Source organism: Rhinopithecus roxellana, chromosome 13 (assembly GCF_007565055.1).
Source record: "Rhinopithecus roxellana isolate Shanxi Qingling chromosome 13, ASM756505v1, whole genome shotgun sequence".
In the NCBI taxonomy this organism is placed as follows: domain Eukaryota; kingdom Metazoa; phylum Chordata; class Mammalia; order Primates; family Cercopithecidae; genus Rhinopithecus; species Rhinopithecus roxellana.
In genome coordinates, this window is record NC_044561.1 from 90,394,207 (window position 1) to 90,421,500 (window position 27,294).

General features: G+C 37.3%; 1 protein-coding gene and 1 pseudogene across 4 annotated transcripts in view; one reads left to right on the top strand and one right to left on the bottom strand.

Annotated features, from left to right (window-relative positions):
- SPTLC3 (serine palmitoyltransferase long chain base subunit 3) overlaps positions 1-27,294 on the bottom strand; it is a 167,495-nt gene that overhangs the window by 88,901 nt on the left and 51,300 nt on the right. For all 4 annotated transcript variants that reach the window (XM_030915896.1, XM_030915895.1, XM_030915898.1 and 1 more), the window contains 2 exons: positions 10,272-10,426; positions 8,191-8,339 (listed from right to left, as the gene is read on the bottom strand). In XM_030915896.1, the coding sequence (XP_030771756.1) occupies positions 8,191-8,339; positions 10,272-10,426 (304 nt within the window). The remainder of the gene's footprint in view (positions 1-8,190; positions 8,340-10,271; positions 10,427-27,294) is intronic.
- Positions 8,358-9,042, top strand: LOC104655780 (annotated as a pseudogene).

Consider the following 27,294-nt stretch of genomic DNA (forward strand, 5'->3'; position numbering starts at 1 on the left):
GAGAAGGGCAATTACATTGTCAGAACTCTACTAGATCTCAGGAAATTGCCAAAAGGCTTTCAGAAACCAAGGTACGCTTCCATTTTTCTCCGCCCAAACAATTCCTCTGAGAGTCCCATTCTCCCGAAACATACTCTTAAAAGAAAATTAACAGGCTTGAGAGAAATGCAATAAAATCTCATTAATCAGAATCTATAATAATTTGGTTTGAGAGGAATTGGCACTATTCATGAAGAAAGGTTTTGCTGTGTCCATTATCTAATTGGAGTGGGGATGTTTATTGCTAATTTAATCAAATCCACTGCTTGAAAACGTGTTTGTTACATTGATTTACATAAAAATAAGTTAAGTAAAATTTCTTTTTAAAAGAAAGTTAAGATCTCTAGTTGGTAGCAATTTCTTAGCAACTGCTCATTCTTAAGGCAGCTTAAAAGGCCAAAAGAATATATTTATTTAAAATATACTTTAGACATTTTGCATATTTGGGCTGGTCCCTTCTTCAAAAGCTCAGGTTAACAAAACTACACTTCTTAGACCTAGCTACAAATCTTTGAGAAAGAAACACAGGAAGAGCCTTGATAATTTAAATGAAATGATAGCAGATAATTTGTTAGGAAGATAAATGGTTGGGAGGAGGGGTTTACAAATTCGTTAATGATTAAGAACAATATGCTGGACACCCTATAGTTCACAACCTATAGTTCAGCAATGTATAGTCAATTATTAACCAATGTTATTTCTGTATATCAGTGACAATTCCCACGAGTCAGCCCACTCCTTGTTGCTCTTTGCCTTTGAAAACCTTTTGGTGGCAAAGGTGGGAGGAAGCACTTCCCAGGCAACTTGTAAGTGTGTCCTGGGAAGCTGTCCTCAACTTCGGGCCAAATGAACTCTCTATATTAATTTCGCCTCAGTTTCTTTCTTTAGATCGACAGGAGAAACTAGGATTTGAGTTCAAGCAACTTAATCCCAGAGCTTTTGTTCTTGACCATGGTGCTAAAGAACTTCATTATAATTTCAAATGACTAAATAATATTATGCTAAACAAATCCACCAAATGTATTTAATCAATTTCTGAATGTTAGAAACTACTTGTTTCCCTAACTTTATCATTATTAGTCTCACTGCAATGATTATTCTTGAACATACTTATTTAAATACTTTATTCAAGTTTAAATACTTATTCATGTTTTTAAAGACAAAATTTCTCAAAACAGAGTTACAAAGTTAAATGGCTGCTTTTGATACCTTTTCAAATTGCTCTCTGATTTACTTTATCAATGATATATGAGAGTGCTCTTTTCTTCACTCCTTTGAAACTACTGGGTATTATTATTTTTTAACTTTTATCAGTTAGGGAAAAAGGCTATCTCAATGTCTTAATCATTCTTTGATTATTAATAGTCATATATATAATACATATATGGCTAATGAGTCTATGGAAAATATTCTGCCCCATTAATAATCAAAGAATGATTAAGACATGAGGATACCATTATATATATGTAATGGTATCTTATATATATCATAAATGCCTGTTTGTGTACAGGATCTACTTTTTAATGTTAAATTTTCATTGAACTATAATATACACACAGAAAAGGAAACAAATCACAAATATAGAGCTCTATAAATTTTCATAATGTGAACGCACACACATGTAACTACATCAGGATAAAGAAACAATTATGAATAGCCCTGGGAAGTCCTCCTGTGTCCCCTTCTGGTTCTCATCCACCTTCCTGTAAAGGTGAGTGCTATCCTATGCATTCCCAACAGAGGCAATGTTGCCCCAAAAGGGGCAAAAATTGGTTCTTGTGGGAGGGGTAATATCTTATTCTATGCAGATATACCTACCCACTATATAAACAGATATTCTATCTATCTGTCTAGCTATTTATCTATCTATCTAGATATATATAGATATAGACATACATATGTATATAACCTGCTCATAGGTTTTATATATAAACATTTCATAGGGGTGATGTGATAATGACAAAAGGGTTGAGAAATGTCGCACTATCCTGGCGTGCAGTTTTGACTGTTTTTTTTTTTTTTTTTTTGAGACAGAGTTTCACTCGGTTTTCAGGCTGGATGGAGGGCAATGGTGCGATCTTGGCTCACTGCAACCTCTGCCTCCTGGGTTCAAGGAACCCAATTTTCCTGCCTCAGACTCCCAAGTAGCTGGGGCTACAGGTGCATGCCACCACATCCAGCTAATTTTTGTAATTTTAGTAGAGACGGGGTTTCACCATGTTGGCCAGGATGGTCTCCATCTCTTGACCTCATGATCTGCCTGCCTCGGCCTCCCAAAGTGTCAGGATTACAGGAGTGAGCCACCGCACCCGGCCAAGTTTTGCCTCTTTTGAACCTTATCAAAAACTTATCCTACTTCTTAAATTGGGATATTCTTTTTTTTGTTGGTTTGTGAGAGTCTTTAAGTGTTAAGAATATTAACATGTTGTCATGTATATTGGGAATAACTTTTTCCAATTGTGTTCTTTGGCTTTTATCTTTGTTAACCTTGTTTTCTATGTACAGAGGTTTAAATGTTTCATTTTGCTGAATCTTTTCCCTTCAGGTTTTTGTGAGTGTTTTCTCGGGTTCCCTGGGGTATTAGGACAAACTAAACTACTGTCAGAATCAGGCTTGAGAAGCCTGAAGGGCAAACAGCTGTGGCAGGTGGTTGGGTTAGGAGCAGGCTGCCTCACCTCCAACAGGGAAGAGTGCCTGCCCATTTTCCGTGACCAGGGTGGCCCCTGTGGCACTGAGTCAGCTTGCAGGACCCCTCCCACCCAGAGGGCATTCTGCCAGGGTGAGGTGAAGTCACCTGGAAAAGATGACAGGCCAACACAGGTTGTAGAACTGAGCAGGGTTTAGTCATAAGTGACAAACTAGAAAAGCATTGCGCACATCAAGAAAACTATAGTCTGACATTCCTAACAGGGTCCTCCCTGGGAACACACAGAGTGCATTTCATATTTGAATTGTCTCAGTAGTTTTATTTTACTCATTTGATATTTTTCATCAATTCATTTATTCATTCACTCAATTATTTTGAAAGTGTTTTTGGTGGTGGTGGTGGTGGTTTTTGTATTTTCCATGTCAATCTCAAATGTATTTGCAATTTATCTAGGTGTAATTTACCTAGATGTAATGTGTGAGGTGGGAATATAACTTCTTCCCTCATATGACCAACCAGTTATAACACTAATCATGAAATCATTGATCCTTTTCTCACCTGATCTGAAATACTCGTCTTATCATATACAAATGAGAGTGCAATGTTGTATCCGTTTCTGGGCTTTTAGTTTCTACCCATCCACCTCTACCCTTCTTATTGAGCTTGTGTTCAATTTACATATTCGTGTGGGGAATAATTAATATAATCACAGTACTGAATTTTCCCCTTCAAGTATATGGTATTTCCGTTTTTTAAAAATGTCTTCTGTTAAGTCTTTTATAAAAGTTTTATAGTTTTCTTTCAATAGGTTCCAAACATTTTCAAAATAAGTGTATTCCCTAGGTGTTTGCTAATTTTGGTTATATTTAGTAGTAATATTATTTCCCTAGTATATTCTCTTACTGTTTATAGTTGATTATTAACTTTACTGTATGAATTAAAAATTGTTCTTTGTTGAATCTTTTTATGTCTAATAAATTTTTGATTACTTAAATATGTAAAGTGGAGGAAAATGGACCAAAACTCTGTTTTGAGTGGAGTGGAGAGGCATAGTGAGGGATGGGCTCACTGTCCTACTTGGTCAATTCCCCGTCTCTCTGGTAGCCCCAAGAACAGCCCCTCCACAAGTCTCACTTGCCCTCCACAGGTCACAGTTTGAAACCCAGAAGGTGAACAATAAACTCATCTACAAATAATGGCTGTTTTACCTCTTCCTTTGTTATATATATACTTCTTATTCTGTCACACAATAGTCTTTAGATAAATATTCATTAACTTAAAGAATGAATAATGAATTAATTATATTGTTTAGTACTTCCAAAGGTTATTAAAAATGATAGTAAAACAGGCATCTTCATCTTTTCCTTGACTTTAAAATAAATATTTCTGGTATTTAACCAAGAATCATAGTACGATCTCTTCAAGGTAGATATTTTTTTTCTATTCAGGAATTTCTTGTTTATATTCTATTTAAAATTTTAGAGAAATGGATAATGAACTTTATAAATGCTTAGCAGCATCTGTGAAGATAATCAGTTTATTTATTAGCTATTTCAATATTTTAAATGATCTCCTTATTGAAGTATTATTTTAATCCCTGAATAGAATCACTTGATTATGTTATTCTGTGATTTGAATGTACTGTTAGTCTTAATGCCAATTTTCATATATAATACATATATTATTATATTATTACTTACAAAATATATTTATATTTTCTTTTTATATATTTATAAAATATTATGTTACTTTGAAAAATATATAATAGTTTTATAAGTAATAATATTATTTATATTTTATATATAAAATATATAAAGTAATAGTAATTTATACTTTTCCATTTATTAAATGCATGTTTGTTAGATTTGGAGATCAAGGTTATGCTACCTCAAAGGTTGTCAAGTGTGGCTGCTTACCCAAATCGCCTGTGGTGACTTATTAAAAATACAGATGTTGGGCTTGGGATGGTGGCTCCTCCCTATCATCCCAGTATTTTTGGGGCTGAGGCAGGAGGATCACTAGAGGCCAGGAGTTTGAGGTTACAGTGAGCTGTGATTACACCACTGCAATCCAGCCTGGGTAACAGAATGAAACTCTAACTCTTTAAATAAATAAAAAAAAAGTACAGACAGCTCGGTTCAATAGAAATTACTCTTTCAAATTCTTAAGTTTCTGTTTTTAACTTTAATAATTCAATACTTTTGCTTTTCCTTTATTCTTTGCTATGTTGGTTGCCCAGTTTACTAGCTTTCATCTTTCCTGCTTAGTAAGGTAAGACTTATAGTTTCCTCTATCTACACAACTAGCTGCTTCCCGTAATCTCATCGTTAGTTTGTTATTAATTTTTAGCTTTATTTCACAGGATTCAAGAATGTGACTTATGTAGGTTCTACGTTTTAGAATTTCATGTGGTTTTCTTTGTGGCATAATATATAGTAGATTTTTATGAAAATTCAATGAGGATTTAAAAAGGTGAGGTATAGAGGTAATATGTTTTAAGGTTTAGCATTCAATAGATAACTATTAAATTAACAATTAGTCATTAACGATTACATTGTTAATGTCTTCTATATCATTTATTTATTTACTTTTGGCTTCTTTATTACTTTATAAGTAATTAACCTAATTATTACTTCTTTATTACTTTATAAGTAATTAACCTAATTATTACTTTATAAGTAATAATAATACCATTTCTATTTTATATATAAAATGTATAAAGTTATAATAATTTATACTTTTCCCTTTTTTAAATGCATTTTTGTCAGATTTGGAGATCAAGGTTATGCTAGCTCAATGGTTGTCAACTGTGGGAGACACCTTATAGTCTCCTATTACCATATCATTTTTTTCTTTTTTGCTGCTTCATTTACGTGGAATGTAAATTGACCCATAAAGTAGCCAAAGCCTCCCTTAATTTTGTGTTTCACTATTTTTTAGTTCTACTCTAAAATAAGCAGTAGTATATAATTTCACAGCTTGAAAACAGCATTTGCACTTCTGTACAGATGTGTCTGGAAATATATCATTTCCAGCTGTATTTTGGGGCTCGGTTTTAACATTTATAGGTGCAGGGTTGGCAAACAATCTTCCTCCACGAACCCTCCTTCTAGACTCTTCCTTTGCTGCTCCTTCTACTAACGCAACCACCCTTTTGAGTCCCTTTGGTGGGTGCAGCAGGGAGTGGGCACTAGGTACCTGGTGGGACATATCTTTCTATTTTTCACCCTTTGAAATAATTTTAACTTAATATTGTATATTTTTAAATTACAGCACATAGTTGAATTTAGGTTTTTGGCCAAATCTCAGTCTTTTTCTTTTGATAGACAAATCTCTTCCAGGTACATTTTTTTTGTCAAAACAATATCTGTTATTTATGTTTTAAGTGATTGCTTGTTATTTCCTTTTCTGTCTTTCCTTTTTTGTTACATGGATTTTATTTTCCTTTTTCCCCTGGAATATTGAAAACTATTTCTAAAATCTCTGAGGAGTTATTTTTTAGGGATTAAATGTTCATAAACTTGTAGGTTCTCAAGAAGCTATTTTGGTTACTAAAAATTGTTGAACTTTTAGCTTTCCAATTTTCATTGTTAACCCATTTGTACTGTTAAATATTCTCTTAAGACACGTTTTCCAAAAGTTACCTGTGTTCCTTAGAATAAATGGCTTTCAGAATTGTGCTACTCCTAATTCTTGCATGCCATGTTAAGATTGTTATTAATGTTGCAGAATACTTTAAATATCCCCTCTTTATTTATTCATTTCCTGACTGACTGCTTATATTCGTGTTTCAGTCATTCTATTTGCCTAAAATTAGTGTGGGTGGCTTCTCTTTGAGTCTTTCACTATTTACTTGAAAAATGTTAAAGTCCTTTTCTTAGAACTTGACATGGAGTGCTAAATGAAATGGAGAAATATTAAAAACTGGGCGATTCAGAAGGGTGAGTAGGTGGAGAAAGAACTTGGGCTGAGTGCAGTACCAAATGGGGCCTTCATTTCTGCCTAGTTTCTTAGGGTTTGCTAAACCTGCAGAGTCAGGGACCCATGTTCCATATCTGGCTTCCCCTGTAAGTGAACATTGTCTGTATCAAGCAGTTTTCCTTCAGTCTCTACCGCCTGTATAGGGAGTGTTCTGTCTCCTTGAGTTGGGGGATTGTTGTCAGAAATGTGTCTTCTGCCTGGTCGTTAACAACCCTGGTATTGGGTGTCACCAGCACCAGAGGAAATATCTCAAATGGTTACTGACCCTGTGCTCCTTATGGCTAGGGGTACTCCTCCAGTCTCTGCCCCATCTCCAAATGGGGCATCACAGGTGGCCCAGTCTTTCTAAGTGGAGTAAAGCCTCCCATTTTCATCTCCACCCTGTTAACATCTCCAGCCCTTATGCCTCGAAATGAAGATAAGTAAGATTTTTTTTTAAAGAAATCTGTGCACCCACTATTAACTCTAGAGCTTTAGCCAATGAATGTTGGGATAAAAAGGTACCTACTTTGTTCAATGTGAATTTTTTGTTGCACAAGTCTGAATAATTAAATTGTTTCTAAAACTCTCTGCTAACTGGTTATCTAAGAGGGACATGTGGTTCATAATTCATTAACATGATAGTAAATCCCTTTTTAGTCACATTTGCCTCCAATTCTTAGACAGACCTAACCGACCTGGTGAACCTTGCATGTGTCACTGGGAGGGAGAAGTGCTGTAGTAGAGAAAGCTGAGCTAGACCGGGAATTAGGTTGGTTATTTACCTTCCTTAAGTACATCACTTAGGTGCCATGATCTCAGATTCTTCCCCCAGAAGATGAGAATAACACCACCTGTGCTGCCTACACAGGTGTTTGTTTTTTTTGTTTTTGTCTTTTTGAATAAATGAATCTTCTCCCTCTCTCTCCCTCTCTCTATCCTCATGCCAAGAATTGAAAAGCACTATGTAAGAGCAAGCTTGCATTATTCTTTCTTCCTGAATTGAAGAGGAGCGGGTTTTCTTCTCACAGATGTTACTCCTTTGAGTAAAAGAAAAACATTTTAGCTAAAAGGAAAATAAAGAGGCAGTCTGCTCATCTGCTCCACCTGGTCGATTCATTCATTTGTTCAATGCAACATTACACATGTCCAACCCCTCTTCTCACAAAGTTTATGTTTTAGGAGCAGAGACAGGCCATATACACATACAAATACAAGATCATTTTAACCAGTGATGAACATCATTAAGAAAAGTGGAAGAAAGGGCAGAAAAGGACCAGCTAGAGGAGGCACAGTGTTGCTATTTTAGATAATATGGGCAGGAAAGATCCATTTTTGTCTATTCTGGAGAATTGAAACATGTAATTAATAAACTGCCTGGCAACAGCCTAATGCTTGAAATTTCCCCAAATATCTCTTTTTCTTTCTATATTGCATGACACCTTTTTAAGGCACACAGTCCAAATATGATCTAGATTTGAGAGGCAGGCACAAGGAATCTGAGACCTAACAGGAAAAAATTTCAAAACAGTGAGTGTACATACCCATTTCATGCCTGGTGCTGGACACGCCTGTGCCATACACCTCTAAAACATCCTTTATTGTCCTCATAGACTCATCGTACTTGGCTGCAAGACCAAGGAAGTTATAGGAGCCCATGTTGATGACATCTTTGATGACTCTTCCAGTAAACCTGCAGGGAAACATGTAAATGAGCACACAATTCTTTCCCCAGGGCTATGCATGATTCAAAAAATCCCTGATGGAAGGTTTGGGTTCCTATGAAGAAAAAGAGAATGAGGTGACCAAGGAGATGGCAGCTCAGATCCGTGAGGTGGAACAGAGCTGGCAGGAGGTGGTTCAGTCTGTCCTAGAGGTTGGTTTCCCTCAGAGGATCCAGACCCTCTCAGCCACTGTCAGACCCAGAAGAGGGTTCGTCAGTCCCTGGAAGCTGGAAAAGGATGAACGGCCAAGTAGCTTCCAGCTCACAGCAGCCCTCCAACTTGGACCTGCCACAGCTCCAGGACTTGACTGGATGGAGACAGGACAATCTCCGATATTCATTGGTCATCAGGATATACCAGGAGTTGGTAACATCCACTCAGGTGCCACACCTCCCTGGATGATCCAAGATGAAGGATACATCTCTGGGAACCAACGAACAAGATTGTCCTATAAAAAATTTATTAAAGAAAACGAGAAAGTTGAAGAAAATTTCCCCAAGCTGAGTTGGGGCCGACTTTGATCACAGCTCCAGGACCAGTGCAAACTGACTGCCCTCTTTGGACCGCGTCTGGAATAATGGATACTGCTGGTAGTTCAAGCATCAACTCAGAATTGAAGCTGCAGCAATGAACAAGCAGTCATATTTAAAAAAAAAAAAAAAAAAAAGCTAATCATTCCCAGATGCTCTACCAACTACCATGAGGCTAAAAGTAAAATCAGCAAACTCCTACCCGCTATTATTCCTTCCACCAAGTTCATTATCATTGTCTTTCTTAGGAAACAAATATACCCATTCATTTGATTTAATAAAGTCTTATTTTTCCAAATGTAAAAAAAAAAATTATCCTAGTGCTGGAGAGGCCTTAGGTCTGGCCCAAATCATATATTTTCTTTCTTATTAACTTGCACTGTTGTCACCATAAAGAAAAAAAAAAAAGAAAACCTTGTCATTTGAACCAATTTGGATAGAACTGGAGGCCTTTATATTAAATGAAATAAGCAAGGCACAGAAGTCAAATATCACATTTTTAAAATCTGTAACATGGGAGCTAAAAAGGCATATCCCATGAAGGGAGAGTAGATTGGTTGTTACCAGAGGCTAGAAAAGGTAGGGAGGAGGGGGAGAAGTTGACTAACAGGTACAAAGATACGGTTTGATAGAAGAAATAAAACTCAGATCAGTAGGGTGACTGTGGTTTATAAAATAATGTATGGTCTATTTTAAAATAGCTGTAAGAAAATAATTTAAATGATTCTGTCATAAAAAAACAAATATTTAAGATGATGGATGCCCCAAGTACACTAATTTGATCTTTACAGTTTATATGAATGTATTAAATTATTATACGTACTCCAAAATAATGTACATCTATTATGCATCAAAAAAGTTGTTACCGAAAAATGGTTTTCCCTAAGAGAAAGGTAAATCCATGATGAAGTTGGGCAGAGCGTTGGAGAAAGACATCTTGAGCCATGGATTGTTAGTTAGCCCTGATTTTCCTTGGGCATTTATTTCCATGACACTTATGCTCTGGTTTAAATTCCAGCAAGAGCCTTCTAACGGAACGAGAACGATGGTCATCACTGTCTCATTCAGCTAGAAGTAGGAGAGTAGAATTTGTCAATAAAGCTGAAAGGGATCTTCCTGGCTGGCTTGGTGTGTTCTGCACTTCTGACACAGGTCTTAGGTTAATTATAATCCAAAAAGCCACTCTGGCAGCTGCTGAATTACTTTACTGTGCCTTCCTCCCGTGGCATCAGGAGGGCTTGCAAAGGCATAAATGATACAAAACCAACGGCTTCCATGCCTTGTTTTTTTCAGATTTGTCATCTAGTGCCCATGCTAGGATTTCCTTGAAAGGATTTTCTTTTCCCGAAGTCCCCCAAGTGGCGCTCTCACCTAAATGTCCAGTTATAGTCATCCGACACCCTCTCCATCACGTCAAACAGAGGCCCTGGGGCACTGCAGATGGGCCGGTTCCAGTTGTCTCTGATTCGCATGTAAAGGTTTCGTGTATAAAAATTTTCAAAGTCTTGATACAGTGGTACAAAATCCTGTTAGAACAAAGGTAGAAGGTTATCTTTGGTTCTTTGCTTTCTGGATTTCACTTACAACTGAAGAAGGGAAGAAGATCTGGAAGAGCTATGGAAATAACACATCTACAGATGCAAAGGTCAGTAGGTGAGCAAAAGTCAGTAGGTGAGGGAAGTAAATCTGTGAGGCCAAAGAATATGCCTTTTAGTGGGGGAATGGAAACGTGATGAATAGGGGTAACAAAGATGTCAGTGCAATACAAGCATGAGAGCAAGTGGTGACAACAAATCCCAGCAGTTTCTCTAAGGGTAACACAGATGTCTATGTCCAAAGCAGTTTCGTTGGGGAAAAATGGTTGAGATGATCATGTGTTTACAACTTTTTTGAACATGAATATATCCACTCAGTATGTTTTTAGAAGTGGGGATGAACTTGAACTGTTGGACCTGCTGGCAAAACTGCTGTTGGGGGGTGGCTGGCTGTTACATGACCCAGGGCTTGGAAACTGATCAGTGGAGCTCGTGGAGGCAATAGGCCTCTCTCACAGCTGAGGGAACAACACTGAGTTGCTGTATAAAGTGTAATCCATGACTAAAGAGATCTGCAATCTAGCTGAGGCTTAAAGGAAGACATGTCTAATGTTATCATTTGACTCTTAATAGTTCCCTCTTCCAGTTTGGAAAAAAAAGTACAGCTCATTGCTGGCCCTCATTTAATTTTACATAAACATGCTCTTCGAGGCTGAAGCAAATCTGACTGATTTTCAATGTGAAAATAAAATATAAAAACTGTTCTTGGAGTTAGTTCTAAACAGAACTAACATCAGAATCATCTGCATCAGAATAATCTATTTAGGAAAAACCAGATTCATCAAATGAATTGTTGGCCAATAACGGTTCAAGAATGATGCTAACATCACACATAGGAATGCTAGTTTTCTAGGCTTTGACATTTTCTGTGAGCTAGAGATAAATTATGTAAGGGGAATTACCATTACTAAAAAAAGAATGCTATAAATAGAATGATGTCTTTTGTTTTCAAAGTTGATATACTGCAGCAATGCGAAAATAATACAAGTGAGATATTAATAGTTCATGGCAAAGTTTTCTTAGGATAAATGCTGCAGACTCAAGATTCTGCTGCGAGTATTCTTGGAGCAAACAGGAAGAAAGTTAATCCAAGGCAGAAAATGCAACAAGATTCTCCTGCGAGTATTCTCAGAGCAAACAGGAAGAAAGTTAATCCAAGGCAGAATATGCAATAACTGTGGTCTAAGCCAAGTACTTTGGACATTCGTGGGATTAGAGTAGGAGGGAGAGTCCCACCTTGTTGGAGGAATCAGAGAAGCTTTATGTAGGAGAGTCCCTGGCGATGGGCACCAAGGCAGAATGAGATTGTTATGGGCAGGGATGCTTGGGGAGTTCTCAGGAGAGTGGGTTCGTATGCTGGGAACGTGGAGTGCATTTGGGAAGAATGAATAAGAATAAAATATAACGCGTACGCTGTCACTCTTTGCTCAGAACTTACAATGGCTCCCACCTCACTCCTGATTTGATGTCCTAACTCATATGGCTTTAGGTTACCTCTCTGACCCCATCCCCTAATGACTCCCTACAGCGTGGGTGAGGCTGCAATGTCAGCTGGGCACAGACAGTGGGAACCTTGAGCACCCGAAGCATTTGCAGGAAGAGCTCATCATTTATCCTGCAGGTAATGAGGAGTCACTGAATAATTGGGAGTGAGCGTTCTCATTCTTCCTCCTATGCTCTTGGAGCACTTGGCTCTCCTTTCCGTTATTAAATGGAGCTGATTTCCTGAAGGAACAAGGAAACCATGGAGAGTGCCTTTGTGGATGACCTTCTTATGCTACTGCTTTGCCCACTCATTCTCTGCGCTGGTTCATTGCAGAAGATAATATAGAGAATAGGCAGGTTTTGATGGCAGATGGCTACACCCAAGCCACAGACTGTTCCATCACTTCATCCTTTGGTCCTTGGTGACAATAGCATCATTTATTGGGGAAAAACTATAATTTTTTTGTAGGAAAGAATGTTCATAAGCATATACTGTCTGAATTTGAAGGATGGTTGGGCAATTCTACATTTAAAAGTCTCACCTTGAATGCATTTTCTTTAAGTAGCTGTGATGTAGGTTTTGTTAAAATTTAAAGCTCCAAGTTTCTGATAATCAATTATACTCTTTATATGTCTTTCTCACAGGGAAATAGACTTATTTTTGAGGCTACAAGATTATATAATTCTAGAAAATTCATTCTCAAACTATTTCTTCTTTGATTCAATAAGTTTTTTCAGACTGTTTACTGCTTTGTGAATTATTCTATATCCCCAAATGTTGTTTCTCTATTTATAATTTTAAAAGCCTTATTTGAAATGATAACCTGTAAACTCTTTCTATCATGAGAAAAGAGAGAAGTAGGTGTGTAAGTAATACTTCTGGACTATGAAGAGAATTATAATTTTAGGTTTTATGACAAATCTTACCCAAAATAAAGTAGCAGTTGGTTTTGGAGAGAAGGAGACAAGAACCAAAATATTCTGTCTATAAAATTAAAATTAATTTCAGATTTGGAATCACAAGATGCACAGGGCACCAGGGCTAGAGGGGCCACTACAATCACAGAGCAGGGGTCCCTAACCCCTGGGCTGCAGACAGGTACCAGTCTGTGACCTGTTAACTGCTCAGCAGGAGGTGAGCAGTGGGTGAGTGAGAATTACCACCTGAGCTCTGAGCTCCACCTCCTGTCAGATCAGCAGTGGCATGAGACTCTCCTAGGAGTGCAAACCCTATTGTGAACTGCACATGCAAGGGGTCTAGGTTATGTGATCCTTATGAGAATCTAATGCCTAATGATCTGAGGTGGAACAGTTTCATCCTGAAACTATACCCCTTCACCCCACCTGGCTTTTCGTGAAAAAAAATGTCTTCCTCAAAACCAGTTCCTGGTGCCAAAAAGATTGGGGACTGCTGTTTCTGAGCTCAAACACCCACTCGACCCATGAGGAGAATCAGGCTCAGAAAGGTGCGTGACTTGAACTCTGGTCAGCCTCGGACCTCACCCACTCCCCTAGACAGAGACTTCAGAGTAATTTCTGTCATATCTAGCTTCCCTCCAAAACACCAGTGATGACAAAAACCCTGACCCATGATATGGAAAACGAGGGCCAGCAGGTTGCCAGGCTATATATAGTAGGAGTGTCCTTTAGTCATAGGGAATTTGGCGTTGGCTTGAAAAAACAGCGCATGGCTTCCCAGCCCATGCCACATGTGGATGCATTGTCATGGCCACCTAAGAGAAGGTCGGAAAATACTTCATGCTGTCTAACCTCTCTGCCTCCTGACTCAGGGATTCAGAATTTGTACATATGTAGAAATGGGCAGCTGTCTCTTCACTGAGATAAATGTTTTGAGGGCAAGATATAGGGATTCTAATATAATCCGTGGGGTCAGAAAAGGCTTCCTTCTAGGGAATAATCTTCATGCTCAATAGAAATTTTATAAATTAAGTACTTGCAACTCCCCTGCAAAAAGGAAGGGCTAGTTGTTTTTTTTTTTTTTTTTTTAAAGTACTCAGAGTTATTTCTTTGTGCATGACATAAACATTAACCCAGATCTGATATACAAGGTCAGTAACGTACATGTTTCTGAGAGGGCCAATTGAGTTCAGAGACCTACTTAGAAGTAAGGATCTGATAGGTGAATGAACTGACTTGCTTTTGGGCATGGCCCTCTTCTTCTCCCCACCTGCGAGGTTTCCTGTCTGGGTGTATTTCCACTCCACCCCATTCCTTTAAACAGCCAGGAGTTTTCTTCAGGAGCAGACAACACCTTCCAAAGGTCAATGTCCTCTAGTCCCAGAGAAGCTTCCCACAGCATTTTAACTAAACCAGAAAATGAAGCCTGACTTGATATTTCAAAAACAAAAGCATTGCAATAGGATGTATCTTTATTTATCTATAAACTTAATTTGTCATTTGGCTTACCATCTTTATTTTGCTTTCTGAACAAATGGCTGGATGTGATAGAAAATACCAGGCCATAAGGACACAATCATTTTGGAGAATGGAGTGTAGTAAGAGGTGAGTTAAATCTAAAAAGACCCACAAAATAACATTATGTCTTCTGCAATGTCATAATCTTTATTTTTCAACCTTTATATTTGTACTTAAATTTATAATTTTCCAAGTGTTATAGATATTTCTATCAAATTTTTATAGATAAGTTGATGGAAAGTCAGAAAACTTGATTGGACAAAATAGAAATTATTAATATTTCCAGTTCCCAAACCATGCCCTTTCCAATAAACCCTGCTACAAGGCTTGATGCTTGTATGAAAGTGAAAAGAGTATATCCATAGCTCATTGTTAAAACGATTATCAAATTTGGAAGCGTATCTCTTGTAGGGTGAGAAAGAATCTTTATCAAACACAAAGTTATTCATTTGTATCTATATTGACACTTCAGTTCTTACTGAACACTGTATTTTATATAATTGTCCTTTTGAGAGCCAGCTGTTTCTAAGGCAGAACGTGGGATAATAACAAAATATGCTTAGATTTTCCTTTTCATTGGTAAGGGTAACTGTATTTACAGTAGTTCTTTGAAGTATAAGAACCTAATGTAAAGATGGCTAAATTTAATTTTTATTCTTAAAGAATTAGAGATATTGACTAAAGATGGCAGACTCAGTACTTGTATGAATCCTACCACTCTTCTAAAAGTTCCATGTAAATAATAAAAAATAGATACTTAAAAAACAAAATAAAGTTGTAAATGCCTAGAAAGAGCATCAAGAGTGTCATCAATGCATCAGAAATGCAGAAGAATCACAAAGACAGACATAAGTAAGATCTGATCACTGGGGAAATTAAACCACAGGAAACCATGGTTCCAAATATTTGCAGAGAAGACTGGCATGGATGTAAGCTAATAAAGGCAGCTTCAAGTTGAGAGTGCAGAGCTATAACAAGCTGACATTCAAGGTGAGGGCACATCCCTTCATCTTCTTCCTATTGGGCTAATAAATAAGAAGTGATAATATTCGCCACAGGACAAAGCTCTGTGGTGGGCAACAAGAAGTAGAGGGAAAAGCAATACCCCAATGTAGAGAAATGGAGAGCCCACGTAACAAGAAGACAATCTATTGGCCCTGGAAACTCATCCTGTTCCACTTCTACAGTCACTCAAGATAGGTGAACATGAAAAAAAAAAAATACATATATATGTAGAAGTGACATTTTTATATAAACATAACAGAACAATGTGCCCATTTAAAGGATAAACAGTTCAAAAAATAATGACCATGACGAAAAGGCAAATTAATAAGATAGAATATTATATTGATGATTTTTTCATAAGACAGTGAAAAGAACAAAGAAAAGAAAATATAAAGGGAAAGTCAAGAGATATATATAGGGCAGATTCAGAAGAACAAACATCTCTCTAATAGACATGGCAAGATTGAAAGGAGGAAATTAAGGAGGAAAGGAAGAGAAGGAGGAGAGAAAGAAAGCAAAGTATAAGAAGGAAGAGAAGAGAGAAATTTCTAGAGATGAGGAAAGATTTGAATTTTAAGATATAAAGAGTTCATCAGGTACTTATTAAAGCAAATACAGTTTCACACTTCATAGAAGAGAATAAGAATCAGATTGCTTAAAACTTGAACTTAAATTCTGTACTCTTCCAAGTCAGCAACCAAATAAAAACAAATACACATATTTTTCAGTATATGCAAGGAGTCATAAGGTTAACACCCACAGACATTTTCTGTAATAATTGAGAGTGCACTACCTAATTTTGAAATATACTGCAAAGCTACAGTAATCAAAACAGCATGGTACTGACATAGAAACAGACACTTAGGCCAATGGAACAGAATAGAGATACCAGGAATAAATTCATGCATTTACAGTAATGGATCTTTGACAAAGGCGCCAAAAACACACACTGGGGAGAGTCCTTTCAATACGTAGTGTTGGAAAAATTGGATATACATATGCAGAGTAATGAAATTGGATTCTTGTCTCATACTATATACAAAAATACACTCAAAATGGATTAAATACTTAAATGTAAGACCTGAAACTGTAACACTATTAGAGGGAAACTTAGGGAAAAATCTTGACATTGATCTGGACAGTGAAGTTTTTGCTATGATCTCAAAACACAGGCAACAAAAACAAAACAAAACAAAACAAAACAAAAAACCAAAAAATGGAATTGCATCAAACTATAAAGCTTCTGCACAACAAAGGAAATCATAAACAGAGTGAAGGGGCAACCTATAGAATGGGAGAAAATATTTGCAAACCACACGTCTGGTAAGGTGTTATTATCCAGAATATATAAGGAATCCAAACAATTCAGTAGCAAAACAAACAAACAAACAAACAAACAAAAACTTGATTAAAAAATGGGCAAGAGACCCAAACAGATATTTCTCAAAAAAGACATTGAATGTTGTCTTTTTTGGTCATAAAATGACCAACAGGCATATTAAAAAAAAAAGGTCAGCATCACAAATCATCAGGGAAATTCAAATGAAAACCACAATGAGAAATCACCTCATATCTGTGAAAATGGATGTTATCAAAAAGACAACAGATAACAAGTGTTGGCAAGGATGTGGAGAAAAGAGAACTCTTGTTCACTGATGGTGGGAAGGTAAATTGATGAAGCCATTATGAAAAACAATATGGAGGTTCCAAAAAAATTTAAAAATAGAACTACCATATGATCTAGCAATCTCACTTCTTGGTGTATATCCAAAGTAAATGACATCACTATCTCCAAGCGATATTTGCACTCCTGTGTTTATTGCAGCATTACTCACAATAGACAAGATATGTAAATAACCCAAGTGTCCATCATAGATGAATGGATAAAGAAATATGGTATATATACACAATGGAATACTATTCAGGCTTAAAAGAGAAGGACATTTGCAACAACATGGATGCACCTGGAGGAGTTTATACTGAGGGAAATAAGAAAGACAAACACCATATGATCTCACTTATGTGTGAAATCTAAAAACATTGAAATCTCATAGGAGCAGAGAGTAGAATGGTGGTTGCCAGGCCTGGGGGCATGGTGAAAATAGGGTGGGGGAGATACTGGTCAAAGGGTACAAAGTTTCAATTATGTAGCATGAATAAGTTCTGGAGGCCTAATGTACAGCATGGTGACTATAGTTAATAATATATTGTATACTTGAAATTATTAGGAAAGTAGATCCTAAATGTTCTCACCAAAAAAAGGAAGGAAGAAAAAAGCTAACTGTGTGAAATGATGGATACGTTATTAGTTTGATAGTTATAATTATTTCAAGATGTATATGTTTATCAAAGCACCATATTGTACACTGAATATTTATAATTTTAAAAAAGCTTGAATTTTTTTTTAAAAAGTAGTAAAAAATGCATATATGTTAAAAGAAAAACAACTGTACTAAGTATAAAAGGAGAAATATTTAAAATAAAAAAAGATATGAATGTAAAACATAAATATGGCAGGAATCAGTTTAAACACGTAATTACAGTATTATAATAGATTGAACCATATGGAATTGCCAATGTTTGACTATTTTTAACCTATCAAAACAGTAATTTCATATGGTTTAAATAAGTGTTAATAGAATATATTATTAAAATACAACTTTTTTGTATTTCAATCTATTTGTTGCTTATAAGAGACATACATTTTCTGGAAATGCTGAAGATGAAAGAAAGAGATGGCTACTGAGGAGAAAAAAGGTACATACTAATTAGTAGAAGGTAAACTAGAATATAAGGTAAAAAGCATAATAAAAGGAAAAAATCCACCAAGAACTATTAGAACCAAGGACTTTTATGTTTCTGATAGTTACACAGAAATACTTCAGGAAAAAAAAATAAACCCTACCAAATTTACAATCACAGTGAAAGGCATTAACATACATTTATTAAAAAAAAATTCAGTAGAGAAAAAAGTAAGTTTAGAGGAGTTAAATATGACAATTAATACGTTTATTATAATAATAAATCTCAAAGATATTATATGTACAGTTTTTCATGTCACCCATGAAAAATTCCAAGAAATTCCAATGCAACTATCTGAGAAACTGTGAAGGAGGGAATTTATTAAAGCGGTAGCATTTGAGGTTAGAATATAAAAATAACAATTGCTTTGCTATATGTTATCAATAGCTAACTGGGAGATGGTATGGGAAAAAGATAATATTCAAATTATGTCATGATTAAAACATTGTGCTCAATAAGAGAAAATGGTAAGACTTTTATAAAGAAAATTATAAAATGTTACTAAAGAACATAAGAAATACATAAAGAAAAGAAGAGACAGATTTCTGAACAGGAAGACTGCTATGAAGACATCAAATTTTCCAAAGATAACCTGTAGATTTAATGAAAATTGCCAGTTTTTTTTCCAAATTCTATACCTCACAAGCTAATTCTAAAGTATATACAGAAAGAAAATCTTAAAGAATTATCTAAAATCTTGTAGAGGTACCCAAATAATAGAAAAACCAGTCAACATTTCATATAAGTGAGTTAAAAATGAACTATTTAATCACGCTCTGGCCTGTACTCCCAGCACTTTTGAGAGACTGAGGCAGGCGAATCTCTTGAGGTCAGGAGTTTGAGACTAGCCTGACCAAGATAGTGAAACCTCCTCTGTACTAAAATAGAAAAATTAGCCGTGCGCGGTGGCACATGCCCGTAATTTCAGCTACTTGGGGGATTGAGGCAGGAGAATCGTTCCAACCCAGGAGCCAAGATCGTGCCCCTGCACTCCAGCCTGGGCGACAGAGCAAGACTCCGTCTAAAAAAAAAAAAAAAAAAGAAAAGAAAAAAGAAAAGGAGAAAGAAAAAAAGAGAACTATTTAATTAATGATATTGGGGAAATTATTAGAAATATCTTTTAAAAAATTGGGCAGGTGTGGTGGCTCATGCCTGTAATCCCAACTACTCGGAAGGCCGAGGCAGGAGAATCGCTTGAACCCAGAAGGCCGAGGTTGCAGTGAGCCAAGATCACGCCACTGCACTCCAGCCTGGGCGAAAGAGCAAGACTCCATCAAAAAAAGAAAAAAGAAAGAAAGAAAAGAAAAGAACTACTTAATTAATGATATTGGGGAAATTATTAGAAATATCTTTCAAAAAATTGGTCAGATGCAGTGGCTCATGCCTGTAATCCCAGCATTTTGGGAGGCCGAGGGGGGCGGATCACTTGAGGCCAGGAGTTCAAAACCAGCCAGGTCAACATGAAGAAACCCCATCTCTACTAAACATACAAAAATTAAGCGGGTGTGGTGGTGGGTGCCTGTAATCCCAGCTACTCTGGTGACTGAGGAACTAGAATCATTTGAACCCAGGGGGCGAAAGTTTGTAGGGAGCTGATTCCACGCCACTGTCCTCCAGCCTGGGAGTCAGTGAGACTCTGTCTCATAGCACATAGAAATAAACTAGATGGATGAATAGATATATGCACTAAATGTTTAAAATAAACAGCCCAAATCACAAAAGTTCTGAATGAAACCATAGGAAAAGTTTATGAACATGACTAACACCCCTCCCCAAAGAGAGAGAAAAGAAAACTAACATCAAAACGAATAACAACAATGAAAACATAAATGTTTCCTATATATGACTGAAACATGTATGTGCGGCTAAATAGAATGCAAATAAAGTGAGCCAAGAAACAGAATTGGAGAAATATTTAAACTATATTTAATGGAAAAATTATTGATATCAGAGCACATAGAAAGAGTTCCTCTAAATCAATTTTCAAAAAGTTTAATACAATTATGAGCAAAAGATAGGAACAGCCAGTCTGAGAAGAGTTAAGTGTAAATAACTAAAAAGTATATTTAAAGAAGTGCAGTTATGATATTAATCAGGAAAATGCAAATTAAGACAAAAATAAATAATGTTCACCCATGAGATTAGCAAAACACTTTTTAAATGTTGATGATAATCAACCTACCAAGTGCTGGCAAGGAAGCATGCATTGTTGGGTACTGTTCACTGGAGTCGGTCTAGGCAAGCATTTTTGAAAGGCAAATTGGCAGTATGTCTCAGAAGTTAAAATATGTGTGCCTTGGACTCAGAAAGCCACTTCTAGGAATTATCCTAGAATAAATGCATATACTGATCGTGGACAAGTTATTTGTGAAAATAAACATGGGATAGTGTACCCACATATGGAGTAACATGGAATATTATGGAATATCATGCAGCTATTAAAAGGAATGAAGTAGTTCTGTGTTGGCATATAAATATCTTCAGAGACAGAGTTAGGGAAAAAAAACAAGTCACACAACAAGATGTATGATGTGATCCCATGAAGGACAGAGTAAGTACACATGAACGTAAGTGTAGTTGAGTGCAGAGAAGAGACAGGAAAAATGCACGCACAAAGATGAAATAATGCTTGTTTTTGTGCATTATTTCCATAATAAAAAGGAAAAAGAAGAAAACATAATTTTAAGAAGTGGCTTTCCATTAGGGCTTGTCTTAACCCACTCATTCACAGACTGGCTTTGTGCAAGTGATGTGTGTATGTAAATATATATGTTTCTACATTATACAAATAAAAATATATATCTTATACATATCTATATCTATATCTCTACAAATAGATGTTGGTCTCTCTTGAGTATTCACTGTGGGAGACTATGATCTGATTCTACCAGTGATTTTATTTAGCAAAATATTTCTTGGCCTTTGGTATTCTGGGGATGCTTTCTTAGCCTATGGCATATGCTCTGCCAGATACAATTGTGGACAACTTTCTCCCCTTCTTGCTTTTTAGCCAGAAGATATTTAGATCCCAGCCTGGTGGGGCAGATGGGGTATTGTGCTGGCCAGTGATTCTGGCTGTAGTTAAAGCTATTGGTTTCCTGGTGATAGCTGAGTCAGAGAGTGAGCGATGTGGGTACCCGAGGGAGGGCCATTCCAGGCAGAGGGCTATGTAAGTGGAAATTACCTGAGGCAGGCACATATGGGTAGTGCCTGAGGAAGAGCAAGGAGGTCCTAGTGTCTGAAGCAGTGCCTGGGAGTAAAGAGGAAGAGAAGGGATGAAGTTAGAGATACAAGAGAGGCTACGTTCTGCAGAGCCTCTAGCAGCTTGACTTGGAGGGAGCCGGGAAGATATTAAAGGGTTCTGGCCAGACATGTGCTGTGACCTGACTTAGGATTTTAAACATCACAATTAATGTTTAGTTGTGTAAACATTAATTTTACACAATTAATGTTTAAATTACACATTGCACAATGCTTGTTAGTTGAGAAGAGACTATTAGGCTCAAGGGTAGAAGCAGGGTACATCTGAGGTAAGAGGAGATGGTGGTTTGGACAAAGCTTGTAGCAGCAGGGGTGGTAAGAAGTAGCGTGATAACAAATACAGTGTATTTGGAACATAGAACTGACAGTATTGGCCTACAGATTTGACTTTGGGTGCAAAGGAAAGAGTTGAGTCAAAGCTCTTTGACTTGGAGGTTTTGTCCAGAGCACCTGGACTGGTGGAGTTGCCATTTACTTACCTGGAGATTGTGAAAAGCACAGGTTTGGAGGGGAAACTCAACCCACAGTTTTGGATGTGTCAAGGCTGAATGACTGCTGATCACTGTTAGCTAGCGCACAGGTGGCCTCAATAGGAACCCAGACACCTGCCCCACAGTGACAGGTGGAAGGCCAAGTATATGAGCACAGTAGCAGGTAGGTGGTGGAGAGAGCAGGTGGATGTGCTGACCTTTTTCTATTTTCTCAATGAAATAGGAAGTGTGAGGCAAAGTAACAAATGTTGGAAGCTGTTTTTTCCTCATTTCTGCTTGCCTGCATAATTTCACAAGGCCCCTGACTCTGTGATGATGTGCAGCTTTCTAGAAAGATGCTTCGAAGACAAAATAAGATAGAGCATATGGCCCCCCACGTCTCTTCCCCGAGTCACTGTATTCCTCAAAAGATAAATTACTTCAGAATGTCTACTATTAAAAAGCCAAAACAATAACAGATGTTGGCAAGATTGTGGAGAAAGAAGGATGCTTATACACTGCTGGTGGGAATGTAAATTAGTACAACTTCTATGGAAAACAGTATGGAGATTTCTCAAAGAACTAAAAATAGAAATACCATTTGATCCAGCAATCCCACTATTGGGTATTTACTCAAAGGAAAAAGAATTATTATATCAGAAAGATATGTATTTATTGTAGCACTATTGACAACAGCAAAGATGTGAAATCAACCTAACAGTCCATCAGCAGTTGATTGGATAAAGAAAATGTGGTGTGTATACACACACACACACACACACACACACACACACACACAATGGAATACTATTCAGCCATAAAAAAGAATGAAATCATGCTTTTTGCAGCAACAGGGATGCAATATGCAATTGTGGGCCATTATCTTAAGTGAAACAATTCAGACACAGAAAGTCAAATATTACATGTTCTCACTTCTAAGTGGGAGCTAAATAATGCATACACATGGATGTAGAGAGTAAAATAAGAGACACCGGAGAGTTGGAAGGGTGGGAGGGTGGGAGGAGGTCAAGGAATGAGAAATTACTTAATGGATACAATGCACATTATTCAGGTGATGGTTATACAAAAAACCCATACTTCACCACTACACAATATATCTACATAACAAACCTGCACTCTTACCCCTTAAATTCATACAAATAAAAAAATATAAATTTAAAAAATAAATTAAGTGGGACAATCCCCCAGATAAATAAATACATAAATAAATAAATAATTAACTTTAGTTCTTGCCTTTTCCTACACATAAGATAATGTCTGATGGGATTAGTGGTTATGCTTCTGTAAACTATAATCAGATATACTCTTGCACCCAAACTTAGATGTGATTTTGTGTATACTGAATCTTTGCTACCTATATATAAACTGTGAACTGAAATGCTGCATTGGAGCAGTCTGATAGAACCTCTCTAAAGGGCTACTCTGAGGCTCTAGCCTTCAGTCTATAGTCCTCAGGAAGACTGCTAAATAAAACTAACTTTAATTCTTTAAAACCTTTTTTTTTCTGTAGTTGATAGAAGCAAGATTATTAGCTGAAAGGAGGTACAAGAAGTGTTGCAGGTTTGAGGGGAAAGGGGAAAGTACAAAGTTGCCATTTAGAACAGTCAGTGATAGAGGTCCTAAGTAACAGTGTGATTGGCAGGCAATACCAAGGGCTATGTTGAGGCTAGTGGCCCTGAATTTGAAGGGTGACCAGTCACCATCGGGGTGGGTATCAAGACGAGGCCCTTTCAAAGCCCATGGCATTTAAGATGGATAGAAGAAAGGAAAAGAGAACCTGAGAGAGAAGAGGAGAATGAAAAGATCTTAAAATCAAGGTATTGCAGGCTCCAGGGGTGGAGTTGGGGGTGGGCATGGGGGTGGTAAAAGAGACATTGGAGGCAGTACTGGAGAGAAGAAGCTAGTAATGACGAATGTGTGGGGCAGAACAGCTCATTTCAATGTGCAGCCAAGGTTGTAAAGCATTGATCTGGTATTATCAGCTGTTGATCTGTAACAGTTAACTGCCAAAGTCTACCACAGTAAAGTACAGATGGGCTGAGGCCATCTTTCCTGTAAGGGATAGTAGGAGAGCTGTGCATGTGAAAGGGGATAGACACCTGGAGGTTTCAAGGGATGGCACTGCCTGCATCTGAATGCAGGTGGCAGCCGAATTTCAAATTGAGAACCTTTAGAATAGCAGGGCTTCTCAAACTTTAATGTGTGTCTGTATCACCTGAGGATCATGATAAACTAAAGATGCTGGACTGGGTCTGAGAGTTCTAGTAAGCTCTCAGGTGATACTAGCGACATAACCGTGAAATAGCGAAAGAACTAACAACAAATTCCATTTTTGTTTAAGGAGCCTTTACCCATTCCTATGCATAGGCTAGGATAATTTTAGAGCACTGAAATAAAACACAAAAACAGCGATCATGTAGTTTTTTTGAAATTAACTCTGGGATTAAAAGGGAGATATGTAAACAACTATGTTTTGTTAAAGATTTATAGGAGGGTTGTGACCTGGCCGAGACCAAAAAGTTCTCAACCTCCACAGACCCTTGGCTGGTGCCCAGACGTCTATAGTCTTTGGTCACCTCTTGATCACAGCCCCTTTGTCTTCCCTCTGCCCTTAACATAGAGACTGAAATTTGTTTTGACGGTTGGTTCTTTGGGACATTCGTTTACCATCTTCTTGGTTTGCTGGGTCTTCGAAATAAGGTCACCTTCCTTGCTCCAACTCCATGTCTCTCAACTTATTGGCTGTCATGTGATGAGCAGAATGAATTTGGACTCGGTTACAGAAGGACCAACATGTGATCTCAGACTAGCAGCACTGGCTTCACCTGGGAACTTGTTTATAGCTACAGAATCTTGGGTCCACCTAAAACTATTGAAGCAGAATCTGCATTTTAACATGATTTCCCCAGATAATTTGTGGGCATGGTGAAGTTTGAGAAGCAGTGCTCTGAAACACTGATTTGCAATTTTATATGTGGATGAGAATCACTTGGAAAGTTAGTTTGACCAGCCCTCCGCTCTGCCCCACCTCCCACTAGTCAGGTTGCATCACAAAGCAATTAAATCAGGGTATTTGTGAGCAAAGCCTAGGTATTTGTACCTTTTAAAGGTTCTCAGTGATTCCAACGGGTAGCTAAGTCTGCAAAACACTGGTCTAATATTTCGATCCCATAAGTTGCATACTTATTCATCTATTATGTTCCTAGAGATACCCCAGTGAAGCTTTGAGTTTTGGATCCAAGCAGGTCCATACAGGAAGACCAGTGCCTGGGCTGTCTGTTTTGGACAAGACCATATCTCATACCCAGTGACCTTAATGGACCTCACCCTTCAGAAGAAAGTTTCTCTGGGCTAATCCTGTTGTATCAGGATGCAAAATAACAAATTATAATTTATCCAAACATTTAGGTATTTGTCCTAAAATTTTCTACAGCTACAGCTTGCTGAACCTGCTTTGTTTTAGGTGGGAGTAAAAATCTCTGAATATGGGCCAGAAATGTCTGTGATTTACTTGTATTGGTACTAGGAACTATCCGGATTTAATGTGAACACAGAGTTTGTATTGGGTCCTAGGAACTAGCTGGATTTTATGTGAACACAGAATTATAATTGGTGCCATGTTATCGGGTTTTGCAGAACTTGTTTGATATTGGGACCATAGCAAGTTGAGAAATGTGGACCTGTAGAGTTGGTTGCACTTGAAGTATTTTCTAAGCCTCTGATGATGCTTGACATTAATTGATTATATTTGCTGACATTCTCTTCTGGATTTTACAAAGTTGGACTGTTATATCACTGAAAAAATAAATTATCTAGGGACTTTTGAGAATTTGTGATTCAACTCTGAAGTTGTCTTTTACTAAAACAAAGAGATATTCTTGGCCCAAAACTGAAGAGTCAAATTTAAGCAAAATATTTAAACTTTGCATCTTGTCCTTTTTGTTAGGATCTACTGATTGTTAGTGCAGTCTAACCTGAGCTTTTTAGTGCTGTCTTGGAAGGAGATTTTAATTTTTCTATTCTTCTCAGTTAATACTCAAGTGATTCAGATAAAGAGGATGATCAGAACCTTTATGTTTGGGAGCCAATTTCAGAACAATTGAGCTAGAAATAAAAAGAAGGAGAAATTAAATAGAGATAAGTTTGGGCAACACGTTAATTTGAATGGAAAGCTGTATGAGACAAGTCATCATAGAGAAAGAAAATAGTGAAAATGGATTAATAAATAATTATATTTGATTAACAAAAAGGAAGAAGAGTAAATGAGTAAAGGTGAATATAAGAACATTCATTCATGATCTTTTAAAAAATCATAATTGTTATTTTCCACCATCACTTCATGAATGCATTCTCTTTTCTGGTGTCATTTTGCTCATGGCTGGCTTGTCATGTGGGGCAGTATATTCTGCACTCCCAGTGACCAACTTTTAGAATAGAATAATGCTCATTTCTGTTGAGGATGTTCCATGATTTGAGCAAGAGAATTAAAAATGTGCATCAGACAGCTTATTTACAGAAAGCAAGGATACTATCAGACGTATGGGACTGGGGATGGTATTAAAAGATTAAAGGGGGCCAGGTACTGTGGCTCATGCCTGTAATCCCAGCACTTTGGGAGGCTGAGGCAGGCGGATCATAGGGTCAGGAGTTCAAGACCAGTCTGGCCAACATAGTGAAACCCTGTCTCTACTAAAAATACAAAAATTAGCCAGGCATGGTGTTGCATGCTTGTAGTCCCAGCTACTCGAAAGGCTGAGGCAGGAGAATCACTTGAACCTGGGAGGTGGAGGTTGCAATGAGCCGAGATTGCACCACTATACTCCATCCTGTTTGACAGAGTGAGACTCCATCTCAAAAAAAAAAAAAAAGAAAAAGAAAAAGAAAAAAAAGAAGATTAAAGGATGGGCTGGGTGCGGTGGCACTTTGGGAGGCCAAAGTGGATGGATCACTTGAGGTCAGGAGTTTGAGACCAGCATAGGCAACATGGCAAAACCCTGTCTTTACCAAAAATACAAAAAAATTAGCCAGGTGTGGTGGCACGTGCCTATGGTCCCAATCACTCGGAAAGCTGAGGTGGGAGGATCACTTGAGCCCAGGAGGTGGAGGTTTGCAGTGAGCTGAGATTGCATCACTCTGCCTGGGTGACAGAGTGAGACTCCGTCTCACCAAAAAAAAAAAAAAAAAAAAAAAAAAAAAAAATTAAAGGGTCTGTCTATAGATAGGGTTGGGAAATCAAGTCCCATCAGAAAGATAGTGACTGCAGTTAATTAGAACCTGTCACTCTGAAATGCTAGAAGTCTCTAAAGGGGCACAAATGGA